Below are 14,696 nucleotides of genomic sequence, written 5' to 3'. Positions count from 1 at the left end.
ACAAGAGCTGTCCTGCTTTTTGTCTTCGTTTCTGTGAGCATCTATGTAAGTTTTTGAAGCTAAAGGGAAGGGAGCAGAGTCTGGAGCTGCCACTGGCAGAGGGACAAGGTCAGGCAATGCCTGTGGGAGGCTGTTACTGCGCTCAGTGTCCAGATGTTTGGCCACAAATTATTTTAAAACAGCAATATTAAACACAAGTAGTCATTTCTGGAGATGTCCTGATAGAATTGCAGGACTTACGTGCTATCCTGCTTGGCCCAGCTACAAGGGCTTCAAGGAGTGGTGGTGAGACAAGAGAGGTTTAAAGGTTTGATGGAGTCATCTTCAATTGCAGGGAGGTAAAAGTAATTTCTCAGTGGTTTGGCCTGCACCTTGCCCACTTATTCCTGATTTTCCTCCCTCTCAATGTGACGCCCAGCAACGCTTTCATGCTTTCCTCTTTGGAGTTGCTTTAGGATGACCACATACCCTGAAGCAGCTTTGGGTGAAACTAGTCCTGGAGAATTATCTTTGTGAGATGCTTGGCTACTGTGCTGCCCTATGCCCCTGCTAATCTACTGTTGACTCCTGTGATGCTGTGTTTGGTGTGAAGTGCTGCACATCGCTCTGCACCCATGGTACCTGTGGATTGGCACTCTGCTAAAAGTAAAGCCCATTTCAGCAAATGGAGATCACATTTGCCCCTCAAATTTAGCACTCAATCTACCATTCCACAAGTCCTTCTGCCCATTCCAGTTATATCCAATTAACCATTTTGTTCCTTCCCCTCCTTGCCCCTTTCTCTTACTGTATAACCCTCCCCATGCTGGGAACCGAGCAGCTGAGCGTGGTGCGGCGCCTGCCCTCACCCTGCTCCGTGTCCCTCCGTCTGCCTTGCAGCCCATCCCGGACACGAGCCCCATGAAGCGCTCCGTCTCCACGCTGACCCCGCAGCGCCCTCACCCCATGCACCTCTACGAATACTCCCTGGAGCGCATGCCGCCGGAGCAAGGGCATCACCACCACCACCACCGCTGCCACCGGCGGAAAGAGAAGAAGCAGAAGTCCTTGGACAGGTCCCCCCATCAGCTGGCCGATGGAGAAGCTGGTGAGTGCTTTGCAGGCAAGGGTTTGTCCCTTGTCCTCCTCCCTTCAGGGCGCACAGCAGTCATCGATGTGATTTGGGGTCCCGTCTGCATGGAAGGACCTCCCTGCCCCACACTTGGGAGTTCCTCCCGTGTTGGTGACCCCCAACTAACAACCCTCTTCTTTCAGTGGCCCAGTCTGGTGAGTCTTCTTCCAAGGACAAGAAGCAGGAACGCGGCCGGTCCCAAGAGAGGAAGCAGCACTCTTCCTCCTCCTCTGAAAAGCAGCGCTTCTACTCCTGCGACCGCTACGGCAGCCGGGACCGTTCCCAGCCCAAGTCTGCTGATCGGAGCAGGCCCACCTCACCCAACGGAGGGCCAGAGCAAGGTCCACACAGACAGGTGAGGAGATGCAGGATGGGAAAAGAGCCCTAAGGTCTTCCAGGGATGTATGCACCTTTTCCATGTTTTGCTTAAAACAGTGGAGACAGAATGGGGAAGGAAGGCCAGGCAGTAGGAGATAAAGCCATTGAGGTCTTGCTTGGTGCTTCACATCCAAAACAAGGATGGAAATGTCACTTGATGGCTCTTTAGGAGCCACCTACAGAGTGAGTGACTCAAGGCATCTTGCAGAGACCCCGCTGCCAAGGACACCCTTGCTCATGGTTTCAGCAGAGCAGCCCGGGAGACCTGACAACTGGCAGCTCTCGGTGCTGGCGGAGAAAATATATCCGAGCCAGGGCAGCTGGTAGTGTGACGTGGGACATGGGCAACTGAGCTGAACTGTTCCCCTGCAGCTGCGTTAATCCAGCACCTACTGCTGCCCCTTGCACAAATATTTGGTGGTTGCCGAAGAAGTCCTTGCCATCGCAGTACAAGCCGATGTAATGCCGTCTAAGGACTCCAGACAGCCAGAGCTGTGATTTCAGCAGGGTTTGCTCATATTAGCAGGATTTTCCAACTGCTGTTGCGTGGGCTTCAGAGCTGTCTTGTACTGTGGAACAGGTTAATTTTCTGAGAATTGGGGAAAAAGTCCTTTTTCCCTAGTGTCAAATCAATCTTCAAATGTGCTCTCTGGGGGGGAGGAGAAATCACGGTAAGGGAGAGGAGGAATGTAGGAGAAGGCAGGGCCTGGGTAGAAGGGGAGAGAGCCCAGCCCCGGGCCAGCACGATCCCTGCAGACATCTCCAAGTGATGCACAGCCGCTGTGCTGAGAGGGTGGCTCTGGCCACTCTCCAAAATCTCCCTCAATGTGCAGTGGGCTGACGGTGTGTCACTGCCTGGGTGTCTCGGGAGGGGCTGGGCGACGCTGTCAGCCGTGAGCCCCTGTGCCCACATCGGCTCCTGGGGAGCAGGAGGAAATCCTGCGTTCAGCAGGAGTTAGAGCCCAGGGGAAGGATTTAAATGAAGAGGCTTTGTAGTGTCCCACTAGCTACAAAATGAAGCAGCTTTTTTGTGTCCTTACCCCGTCCCGTGCCTCTCTTTCTCCCTGCGTGGTCCTCAGCAGAGCCCGGGCTGCAGCATCTGAGGCTGCAGCATCCAGGACTGTGTGCGGCCATAGCAAGAGGGAGCTGCAGCCTAACAGGTCGTGCCCAGCCCCAGTTGCTGCAGTCCCCAGCCGGCCTGATTTTTCAGATGAGTTTTTCTTTCCATTTCTTAATTTCTCCCTCTGGTTTGAGAGGTGGGAAGATGGCACTGATTTTTGCCATGATGCCTTTCCTTTCTTGCATGCTCAGTTAACCAGAACTTTAAGTATCACATATGTTTTAATTAGAAAAACTGAAACCCTCCCATGGTTTATAGACACTCAGCATTAGAGCCTCAGCTGCCTTTTATAAACCTGTCACCTCAGTTCCAGCAAAGTCCATATTGTCCCCTATGTCCCATGGGGGTTTAGTAAGGCAGGGAGGAGAAAGCCTCTTGTTTCAGTGTCCCTGTATTTTATCCATTCATGTTGCCTACTTTGAGTGGAGCTTCTAATGCATCCCTGGTTGTTCTGGAAAAAAAAAAAAAAAAAAAAACAGATTAAAAAAATAGCCAAGCCAGCATGTCGCTTCTGTTCCAGTGAGCTGAAGACCCCTTTTCTTAATAAGGTCTCTGCAAGAAGCTGTCAGTCCATTTCTTGGGTTATTTTGACTTGATAAGAAGGTGTTTGTTAACTCTTAAGTATTTTCTTTGTTAGTCTGTCCCTCTCCTTGGGAGATGCAGCTTTTCCCAGGAGCCCTGGCCCAGCACATTCCACCAAGTCCCTGGAGGCCCCTGCGTATACCAAAAAGAGAGCCTGGCTCGAGCTTCACCCTGCCAACAAGGTGGCTCCGTTCCAGCTAGAGCGAAGCCAAAAATCAGGACGGGTTTGGTTCGAAGGTCAGAGCTTTTTTTAATGCAAAAAAAGGAGACAAGAAAACCAAGCCATGAACATTTCGTTTTGGGTCAGCTCACAATGCTTTCTTTGACCCACATAGAAATGTTCTGCATCTTCTGTGAATTATTTCACTGTTTCCTTTTCAACGCAGGTGAATTGTTAAATATAAATTCCATTTCATGATGAATCTGGAAAAAGCGTTTTTTAAAATGAGATGAAACTTCTTGGAATTTCTAAGTGTTTCAGCAGGAAGGAGCTTGTTGGACATTTTGAAAGAAGACCTCACCGTTTTTTTACAATCAAGACCATTTCCTGATTCGCTCCTGGATAAAATAAGTTTGAAAATCTCACAAAAAAAAAAAAAAAACAAAAAAAACCAAAACATTTTCAGACAGCTCAATACTTATCAAAACAATTTAGTTCTGCTTTCTTTTGTAAGTATTGTAATTCTGAGGTGCTCAGCCTCAGGCCCTTGGGAAAAGCTGGGCATCTTCCCCTGGATGTTGGAACATTGTAGGTCACTGGGGGGTGGCCACCATCTCCATCATCTCCCCGGGGAGGTGGCTTGGCCGGGGGGCAGGAGCCTGGGATGGGAATATGTGTCTGTAGCAGAGAGCAAGGCTGAAATGCGGGGAAGCCAGAGAAGGGAGAGGGTGAAAAGGAAAGAAGAGAAAGGCAAAGACTCGGTTTCCAGTCTGTGAAAGACGCGGGTCACTGGTGCAGCAGCGCAAGCAGCAAATGCCGCATCGGTCCCCGATGCTTGCGGAGAGCGGGGCTGCAGCGAGCGGCACCCGCGCTGCTCTGCACCCCCACGGATCCCGGGTGTTGCCTCTTCTGCTGAGGGACGTGGCACGGCTCAGGCTCAAATAGCCTCTGCGTCCCGTGCTGGGCTGCTGGCCGCCAGCGCCGCTGGGCTCGCCCTGAAAACCGCGCTGGAAAACCCGGGCAGGGCAGAACAGGCACTGATTGATAGGCCAGCAAGCAACAACCCGATGTTTTTACAGGAAGGAAAAGCTGCTCTTTAAAAATTAAAGGCCTGGTCTCAAAATATTAAGTCATGAACGGCTGAGGGTTTTTTACAACACGCTCGCAGGGCTATTCATGTCCTGCCCTGGGAGAATGTAAACAGAAATGCCAAAACACGGGCCCGTTCCTCTCACTCATGACATGTTTTTAACTTACTGTAGCTTAGTTCACTCCCACATGTCACTATTAGTAACCCAGGAAGCTGCCAGACTCTTCTACCACTCAAAAGCCAACTCTGTGATATTGAAGGGAGAAAGTGAAGGCATTTTTGTTTAAGGAACTTGTTAGTTAAAGCCCATCCGAAAAGCTTTTTGTTATTGTTTTTTTTCAGAAGGTGGCTATTTAATCAAAATGCTTTTAATCTCCAAAACTACAAAAAAATAGCCCGCCCCCAAATCTTCCTTCCACATAATCCAATTTTGACCACAGAAGCGATCCCCAACATCAGCATTCACAACCATCGGGTGAAGCTCTGCAGAAATCTGCCCCAAAGCAAAGGGTGCTGTTCTGCAAAAATTGTATTTGCAAACAAAAATACCGTAGGTTTTTGAGCTGCTCCCGCCCAGTTCAGGTAAGGCGCATGTCGAGCCCGTGTATGATGTGGATGCCTTCCCTCCGGACAGTGACCCCTTCTGTTGGAGCCGTCTGCCAGTTTGCGTCCTACCGATGCTCTGATCTTTTCTGTTCCTACTTACTGCTCGCAGAACCTTAGTTCTCCAGCTCTTTACATCTCGTGTTGAATGATTTCTCGAGAACCTCCTCCCCCTGACTGTGCTTGTCTAAACTCTTCTCTTTTTTGCTTTTCTTTCCTCTTGTGACTCGTCTCTCCCTTCTGTTGCTTCTCCTTCTGTTTTACACCTGCCTGCCTTTGTGTTTGTCTGGTGTTTCCCTTTTTTATTTTTTGATTTGCTTTGTTCCAATTTTTATGTAGGGCAGTGGTTCAGTTAATGGGAGCCCCTTGCTGTCGACATCTGGTGCTAGTACCCCATGCCGGGGTCGGAGGCAGCTCCCACAGACTCCCCTGACCCCACGTCCCAGCATCACTTACAAGACCGCTAACTCCTCGCCCGTGCACTTCACCAGTTTCCAAACCTGCCTGCCCACTTTCTCCCCGGGACGCCTGAGCCGCGGCTTGTCTGAGCACAACGCGCTGCTGCGCGGGGGCCAGCAGCCGCCCCCCCCGCCCGTGGCCCGCATCGGCTCCGACCCTTACCTGGGCCACCGCGACGAGGCCGACAGCCCCGACCGCGCCGTGCCGGGGGACACGCTCACCTTCGAGGAGGCGGCGGCCACCAACTCGGGACGGTCCTCAAGGACTTCTTACGTCTCCTCCTTGACCTCCCAGTCTCACCAGATCCGCAGGGTGCCCAACGGCTACCACTACACGCTGGGTCTCAACACGGGCCCTGGGACTGGCACCAGAGGACGTAGCTACTACCACGAGGCCGATGAGGACGACTGGTGCTAGCGGCATGGCAAGACCCTTCAAGGTGTGCGCGTTTAAAATCGATGAGTTTTATCATCTGGAAGGCTGTGCGCTCCGACGCATGGGGTGCCCGGGGCCGGAGGGGGCCCACGGGGCAGCCCCCCGCCACGAGGACTGCTCTGCCCCTGGGGCCGGAGACACTCCTGCAGCCTCTCTCCTCTCATTTTTTTTTTTCTTTTCTTTTTTTTTTTCTTTTTTTTTTTTTTTTTTTAAAATTCACTAGACAAATCGAGGAAGAAGGCTCCCTCCTTAGGAGGACGGCAGCGGGGGGAGCGCATCTCTCTTGCCCGCCTCCCTACTGCCTTGTCTAGTTCAAAGACACGCACCCGATGCCAAATCCGCGACGCACGCGAGAAGCCGAGAGAAGAGCAGTCCTCACCTTCGACGGCGGAAAAAGCAGACTGTCGATCCTTTTCGAGATTAGCGCAGTTTTTGTTGGGCTATTTCTTAATTAATTTATTATTATATTTTTTCCCCAGTCAGGGCGGGAGTCGGGGCTTGCAAACGGACACACATGAACAAAGACCACATCCGCGTTTTAATCTCGTTCGCCGCTAAGGAGGAAGAGATCTACCCAAGAAACTGGGAGAGGAGAAACACAGACCAGAACAAAGGACAGTCCACTGGGACTTGATGTTCAGCCACAGGAATCCTTTTCGGCCGAGCCAGTGGCACACCCCGAGCCGACCGAGCGCTCCAGCAGCCGGGACTCTGCTCTGGCACCGCTGCCGTGTGGATCTCTTTTAATTTACTCACCACGTCGGGTCCTTCACACTGACACATGATAAAGCCACAAGAGAGCTACTTTGTAAGGACTGTTTCCTTGCTGCTGAGACTTTTCTTTCTGTCCTTCTCTCCTGTTGACCGCAACACGCCCTCACTGTTTTGTCTTGTTTACAATATAAGCTTGATTTAGCAAAAAATAACTAAAAGAGAAAAAAAATCCAGAAAAAAAAAAAGAGGAAAAAGCGTAGGGGTGAGAAGAAGAAATGTTATTGGTTTTATATCAAGCTATTAGATAGAACTTTAACTTTTCATTGTGTGCATTTTTGTAAATTGTACAGTAAAAAAAAAAAAAAAAAAAAAGAAAAAAAATTACTCTTTATGTAGAGAATTAGTCCAATTGTCATTCCAGGTCCCACCGTTTCTACCGAATGCTCCAGTTGTTCACTACTAAGTGCCTAACCTTTGAAATCTTTCACAGCGACGATGCAACCTCTTGCTTCGATGCATCAGACCCCGGGCGAGCGCGGGGAGGGGCAGGAGGGGAGGGAGGGCAGCGCCGGGAGGAGCCGCTCGTCCCGGAGACCCCGCGGTGCCCCCGAGGCCCCGCGTCGCATCGCCGGCCAGCGCGTTCGAGCACCAGGTTGGAAGCTTACAGTGGGGAAGGCTTTGGGGTTGGTTTGGGTTTTGTTGGCTTTTTTTTTTTTTTTTTTCCTTTTATATACACTTTTATTGGCGGGAGGGGCGTGGTTGCAGCAAACAAAACCGGCCTTTTCTCATTGATTAGTGTTTAGGTCCTGTGGGAGAGGTGCAGGTGGAAAAGTACAGCATCTGCAGAGACGTTCTTGCAGGAGACGCAGCGTCTTTCACGCTGCGGGTCGAGTCGCAGTCGGGCTGCGAGAGCTCTGGCCACGTTCCACGGTGCATAAATTGTGTTGAGGGCAGTTGGAGAGAGTCTTGGTTTTATTGCCTGTTAAGAGAAGGATTTTTTTTTTAAAAAAAAAAAAAAAAAAAAGGAAAAAAAAAAGAAGCAAAACCTCTAACTCTGATTCTCAGGGATGAGATTTCTGTGTTCTTGCAATGATTCTTGCGTTGGACGATTTCTTTCTTTTGTGCACGTGTGGGTTTCTGCCCTTTGAGCCTGGGAAAGGGGCAAGCGCGATGTGCCGGAGGGAGGGAGCGCTGAAGGGAAGCCCTGGGCAGGAGCTTGCGTCCGTGGGTCCGAGGAGCCCTTGTAGGGTTGATTTGGGGCACAGGGCAGCCAGAGGACACGGAGTGCACTGGCAAAAGGTTAAAGGAGGAAGGGTGGGAGGCGCCAGGCAAGCGCATCCCTAGAATTGCCGATAGGAAAGAGGGGAGGATTGGACAGCTTGATTTTTTCAGAGGATCTGCCAAGCCCCAGAACTGTGAAAGTTCTCCAGGCAAAGCGGCCGCTTAGGACGGGTAGAGATCCCGCTGGACCTTGGTGACTTGTTTTGTCGCTGGGGTGGTTGGAGGGTGTCGGTTGCTACCAAAACGCTCGGGAGGTGTCTCGTGCTCTCAGCAGAAGTCTTTCAGCCTCAGGCAGGGAGCAGTCTGCTGCAGGGTGGTTCTTCACGTCTCCTGTAGCTCTTCTGTTGAAGAAATACAACCTGTTTTCGTTTCCTTCTGTGGTTTGTTTTTTTTTTTTTTTTGTTCCGTTACTAAACAATAATGTCTGGCCAATCTCATCCCTGGATTCTGCTAAAGGAGAACTCCTGTCTCTCTCTCTGTCTCTGTGTTTATGTGCACTTTGAATAAAGGAAGTGCGGTAGCCGGAGGTCCGCCATGGGTAACGGCTGTAATTTGCAAACGGAGGGCTATGCAACAAGATGACACGTTCGGAAACACATCCAAACCACCAACAGTCAGAAAGACCTTCATCCATTCTGTAGCTTTACCTGCTGGATTCTCCTGTTTCAGGCTTCAGCATGATTGTGACCAAATGTTTTATACATTTTCCTTATATGAAGGCACAAACACTTTATTTGGAATTTTAAAGAAAACGTTACTATTTTACTCCAGGAAGTAAAGGAGTGGGGAAACACAATCTCTCTGACAGTGCATGCAAACATTGTACCCACACTGGAAAGCGAAAGAGATGTTTTTCTGTACTGAATAATTTTGTCTTTTTCTCCACTCCGCCTTTCCCCTTCCTCTACCATTTTAGATCCTCAAACCCACAGCCCCGCACTAACACACCATCTGGAAGCGCACAGCCAAGCGATGGCCTTGGGTCACCCCAATTCTTAGGCAGAACACGAAGAAGAATCTCAAGTTGCCTAATCCTCCACCCGCCTCGTAGGGGTCGATGACAGTGACAGACAAGCCTGACCACAATTGTTCATAACCCTTTTCCTACCTTTTTTTTACAGCCTCTCTGCTGTCTCTTCAATGCATACATGATATTTCCAAGAATCCTCATAGTGAGTTGCCAAACTTGAATTGCACCAATCAGTTTTCTGCATCCAGAACCAGTCTCGTAGTGGCTGTACTTTGAATAAGTAATGTTTGCATGTAAAATATATACATATATACATATATATAAAAAGTATGTGCATGGAAAATGTTTATCTTCGTACTTTTTTGATACAATGTATTCATCAGTTGTTAATTTTTAATTATATTTGATATAAATTGGGGGTTTGTTGCAAAACTTTATATTTAAAAAAACAGTGTTAAAAATTATAAAAGTTCCAACCATGCAACACAAGCGGAACTTTACCCAAAAAAAAAAAAAAGGTGGGGGGGAAGCAAAAAGGAAAAAAAAAAGGTTCTGTGACTGCCTAGTTTGCTGCCTGAGTAATATTTATCAGCCAAACTTTGAATTCTGCAGTTGTTTCTACAATTACATTTTGTATGAAGCAAAGTCCTTGAATTAAAATAAAAACTTAGCAAAAAACCTTACAAATTCAAAGATGGTGTGTGCAGTGTGCCTGGTGACCGGGAGACCGCCCGCCTGAGCGCAGCCCCCCAGCCGGCGGGCTGCCCAGGAGGGGCCCACGGGAGGCGGCTTGGCTTCCCCGCCACGCGGGGCCGTGGCCCCCCCAGAGCCGGCGTGGAACCCGCTTTAGTTTAGCCCAAATTGGGATGCCCCACGAAATTGGCTGCATCTGTGTTTGTTTCCATACAGGCTTCACAGATGCTCGGTCTGAGTAGGGAGCTGTTTGCAAATTCGCCTTTGCAGCGTGGATCCAGTATGGAGATTACAGTTCCTGGAGTCTAACAGGCAGCAAAAATGCATAATTTAAGCTGAGGGTTACAAAAAGCCCCAGCAGTGATTGATTCCTTTGAGGTTTTTAACAGAGCGATGTTTCTCTTGTTGATGTGCAAAAATGTTGGGCGCGTGGCTCCCTTCAGAATTAACCCTTATTAAACCGTACACCCACTCGCAGCACATGTCCTTGGTGCTGCCTCGGGTGGGCCCGGGCGTGGAAATCGGTAGCACTTGGGGTTGGATTGGTGTCGGGAGTCTGCCACGTGGCCAGGGCGTGCTGTAGCACCTGTAAAAAAAAAAAAAAAAAAAAAAAAAACAAACCCACAAACATTATAATACTTGCTGAGCGCACTTTGAAGTTCCGACTCCCAAGGCTTGCACTGAACAGAAGAAAAACCCAAGGGCTGTTGGTACATGAGGAAGGAACTTTCAGTTTCTTTGGATAACTGGAGAACCGCCCTCATTCCCTACCAGGGGGAAAAATCCACTGCGTGCATCTCCTTCCTCGGGGCGTGTTGTTGTGACACTTCTGACTACATCAAGGACTCTCCAAAAAATTGAGAAAAATTAGTAGCAGCTGGAAAGCACTGCTGAAGGGCAGACCATCGCAGTTTTGCATTTTTCGGTACTGTTCAGAGCACAAGGTCTATTTTGGTATTCAACTCTTCTTCTTCTCTCCTGTTGCATCTTTTCTGTGAGGAGACCACCCAAGGTCCCACCTGAGGTTCAGGTGTTGTGTGAAATGCTGTGCATGCAAGGAAAAGGTCTTTTCCCTCCTGATCACCAGTACAGGTTGTAGCATGTGAAGAAAATGGTTTTGCTTGAGGTCACACAGCGAATTATTAGCGAAATTTGGAGCAGAATAACTTCTCTCGGCTTGCGGTCTGTGCAGGGTTTGGGTTTCTTGGGTGGGACAACAGCGGAGCACAGGGGAGAAGAGTAGGATTTTTAATAGATTTTTAAGATAACTGAAACAAACAGGATGAAGGGAGGTTTCTGAATATGTCTGAGCAGTGTACAAGGGAAGGTTTGAAAAACAGCACAAGATGTGGAAATCAGTGTGCATCCCGCCCTCAGCCGAAACCCCCGTGGCATTGGCTCCACCGCAACTGTCTGGGGAGCTGGAACCTGCCTGGAGGAGCAGATGAGCAACCTCTCCCCTCCAGATGTGTGTCACAGAGCAGCTCCAAAACCAGCTCACAGTCCCATATGTGTTTTCAAATCCTAAAGGCTGGGGGGGGGGGGGGAGGGGCTTTCTGCCCTTTTTTTTTTTTTTTTTTCCCCCCTTTCTTTCTCCTTATTTTTGTTGCATTCTTTTGGTCCATGAGGCCGAGGCAGCAATGCACCCAACAGCTTCTCCAGGGACTGAGTCCTGGGGTAAAGGAGCTGGGGCAGGAGGGATCCCCACCACCAGACTCGAAGCACCTCCCGTGTCCGAGACACAGGAGCAGAAACACCCGGTTTTGCTTTGCTTTTGAGTTCAGCCGAGCGCCACAAAATGGCTCTATTTTTGTTCTTCACCCCCAGCACCACCTGGTTCTCCTGACCGGTGTGACACTGTTTGTGCAAAGCTGCTGTGAGCGGGTTTCCGTGAGGTCTCTTCCCCGCAGGGGCACATCTTGCTAGCCGAGACCGCTACATCCCTGCTCCCTGCGCGGTCCCCCCCAGCCCTATGGATCCAACCTGGCCTTTGGATCAGGAATTCTGAGGACAGCACCCCCACGCCTCGTTTTGCCATTAGGGGGTAGCATTTTCAGGCTTTTTCTACTTTCTAGGGAAACAAAAAAACGGGAAAAGGCTGATTCACCTCCCCTTGACGCTCTTTGAGGGTCATTCCCCGAAATACTTTTCTTAGGATGCAGAAAACTTGGGGTGAGACACTGCATACACCTGAGCCCAAGCCGTGTGGGTAATTTGGGCTTTGGTACTCCCTGGAGCATGAAAACCCATGAAATCTGGCTGATTCCCCGTTCCAACCCCATTTGCAGACAGTGCTCACAGACTCCTGCGTGCCCTCCAAGGTGATGAATTACTGGTCCCAGTGAAATTCATCCCTCTTGATCAGCCCTAAGCAGATCTGATATTTTCAGGACTGTGGAAAGTGCCGTTTTCAGAAAGTGCCTGATCATAATGACGAGCCTCAACTCGACCCTGTCCCTCAGCACATTCCAAAATATTTTGCAAAAGAGGCTGGGTTTGCATCTTCATTTGATAAAAAAAGGAAACTGAGACACCTCAAGGGGACTAAATTGCCCAGGGTCACCCAGCAAGCGAGTGCAGAAGTGAGGACGAGGTCTCCTGAGCTCCTGCAGGTCATTCTGCCTCCTTCATGTCTTGGCGTTTTAAATCACTGATGTGTGTGTGACTTTTTTTTGCATCCACAGGCTCCCAGTAGGGTAGCAGTGAGGTGACACTGGGAATTTGGCATGTCACGCCTTGGTTCATTGGAGAGAATTCAAAGAAAATAGCAATAACAAAAATGATGAAAGGTCGGGGACTGATTTATGGCAATAGGTTTGAGGAGCTCTGCCCAGTGATGGAGAAGGGTGGCTCTGATAAGGCTGTGCAAATATTTGTGGGGGTGAAGTCCTGAGATGGGTGAGTCAGCATGAAGGAGCTGCTGAGGCTGTTTCAGAAGTGAGTTCTGAGCAAACCGGCTCCTGAGCAAACTGATGGAAACACCAGAATAGAGCCCCTCCGCCTGTGGAGGAAGCCTGGGACATGCTGGTGGAGCAGAGATGTGTTAATTCAAAGAAAACAGTACCAATAACCGTAGTTTGTTCATTTTATCCTCATCTCCACTTTCTGTCATTGCTCTGAAACAGAATATCCCAGAACTGGCTTTGTCTGTGTCCGTTTTTATTATTTCTCTGTTTCTGGCAGCCTTTCCTCTGCCCAGCATGGCACAAACAGAGGAGATGGCACGGTCCTTGTCCAGCTACTCCTGCACTGAAGTCTGAAACCCCATTTTCTTGCAGGAGGCTGAGGAGGGGAGTGGATGTGGTTGTGCTACTGGATTCAGCACAATGACAGTGTGTTTAAAACGATGATGCTGAGCTGAGCCGACGGGACTGTAGCAGAATAAATGCATGCCTTTTACGAGGCTTTTTTTTCTCCTCCTCATGGAGTGGAGAGCTTTTAAAAGGCCTGGTTCTGCAAGTGATCCACCTAAAAAAACTCCTGCAGTGGGATGGTGGTATGTGAAAGGGGCGGAGGGCAGAGGCTCTGCACTGGGAGGCGGCTGCGTGTCCCACGGCAAAGCCCGGCTGCAGGACAGAGCCCGGAGATGCGACGGGAGGTGTGCTGCTGGGACAGAAGGTCACGGCCGTGGAAATCAAGGGGATTCAGCAAGACCTGGGAAAGGGAAGAGAAGCCTGTGTCACATGTTCTTGACAAATAAAGTCCTCCACACGGCAAAGTAAACGACTCCTTGTGTGTCTCCGACCTTCATTTCCTTGGCGAGCTGTCGGTGCGTGGCCGGGGAAGGGCCAGGCCGTGGGCAGAGAGAGCGCAGCACACGGTGCACCCAGCTGGGCTCACCTCTCCCCATGATCAAGCCAAAGTGACAGCTTGGTGACACCACCGGGCCCCTGAGCACCTCCTGCGCCCTGGCAGGGCCATCCACCCGTGGGCAGGCAGGTCTGGCTGCCCCTCGCCAGAGGGTCCCATATTTTTGGGGGGGTCTTTGGGCGATTGCAGCAGAGAAAATACTGGTGCAGACTAGGAATGAGCCTGCCTCCTCCGTGGGCCAGAGCCAAAACCCCCCAAAAGGCTTCTGTGAGCGCCGGGGGGGTTTGTCACACCGGGCAGAACAGTCCTGGGGAGCGGTGTGGCCGTGGTGGTGGGGTCTGTGCCACTGGTGCCACTGGAGAGCAGAGCGTGTGTCACTGGGCAGGGTCTGCCGTGGGGCAGCACTCGTGCAGGGCGCTGTGCGGGTCTGGCTGGCTGGGAAACTCGGTTTTGGGGTATCTGGCTGCAAATAGCTTCCACTGGGAGGGGGGGGTGCTCAGGAGGAGCCTGCAGTGGTGTGAGGGCTGGGCTGGACCTGGGTGAGGTGAGATTTAACCCGTGTAATGCCAAGAAGGGGGTGAACTGACCCAGACCCTGGGGAAGGAGAGCGGGGGTTAAACCCAGATGATACAGCTCTCACAGGAGAATTGGGGGTCCCTCACTCACCCCAAAACACCGCAGCGGGAGGCTGCTCTGTTCCCATCACCCTGTGGGAGCAGGGTGAGGCCCCTCCCCGGGGGGGAGGCAGCAGGCTGAGGTACAGCTCTGGGGGCTAAGCACCCCAAAAAACACTTGCAGCAACTTTTATTGGGGGGGGGGGGGGGGGGGGAGTGGTGTGTCTCCTTTACCTCTGGAGGCCAAAGCAGCACATGGTGGGGGGTCATTAACCCCTGCAGCACCCGGGGGAGGTACAAGCATGGCTGTGTCTGTGCGGTGCCCCGTGCAGCTCTGCCCCCGGGGGGTGGGGGATCCCACGCCCCCCTCCCCCCCCCCCCAGGCCTTGCATCACCGGGTGGGGGCGTTGGAAGAGCGTCTGATTTGGGGGTGGGGGGCATTAACCCCTGCAACACCGGGCCTGCAGGAGTATGTTAACCCTTGAAAAGGCGCCTGTGGGGAAGGGGGGGTGGAAGGAAGGGGGTGTCCCCCACCTCCCCCCCCCCCCCCCCCCCGCAGGATCCGGGGGGTCCCCGCAGCGCCAGGCGGGCCGGGGCGGAGCGGGGCGGGGGCGGGGGCCGGGGCCGGGCCGGGATGCGGAGGGGGCCGGGGCCGGGCCGGGATGCGGAGGGGGCC

At 51.3% G+C, this 14,696-nt stretch overlaps 1 protein-coding gene across 18 annotated transcripts in view; it reads left to right on the top strand.

Annotated features, from left to right (window-relative positions):
* The window catches only part of CACNA1B (calcium voltage-gated channel subunit alpha1 B), a 307,336-nt gene extending 297,755 nt beyond the window's left edge, over positions 1-9,581 (top strand). For 16 of the 18 annotated variants that reach the window (XM_042786548.1, XM_042786546.1, XM_042786550.1 and 13 more), the window contains 3 exons: positions 880-1,087; positions 1,255-1,466; positions 5,384-9,581. In XM_042786548.1, coding sequence (XP_042642482.1) covers positions 880-1,087; positions 1,255-1,466; positions 5,384-5,920 — 957 coding nt within the window. In that variant the 3' untranslated portion in view covers positions 5,921-9,581. The remainder of the gene's footprint in view (positions 1-879; positions 1,088-1,254; positions 1,467-5,383) is intronic. The other 2 variants (XR_006164766.1, XM_042786549.1) reach the window with 2 other exon arrangements.
* Positions 9,582-14,696: the final 5,115 nt, after the last annotated feature.

This window comes from Tyto alba, unplaced genomic scaffold (genome assembly GCF_018691265.1).
Source record: "Tyto alba isolate M040663 unplaced genomic scaffold, T.alba_DEE_v4.0 Super-Scaffold_11, whole genome shotgun sequence".
In the NCBI taxonomy this organism is placed as follows: Eukaryota; Metazoa; Chordata; class Aves; order Strigiformes; family Tytonidae; genus Tyto; species Tyto alba.
Note: the sequence above shows the minus strand (reverse complement) of the source record. Positions and strands in the feature narration are given on the sequence as shown.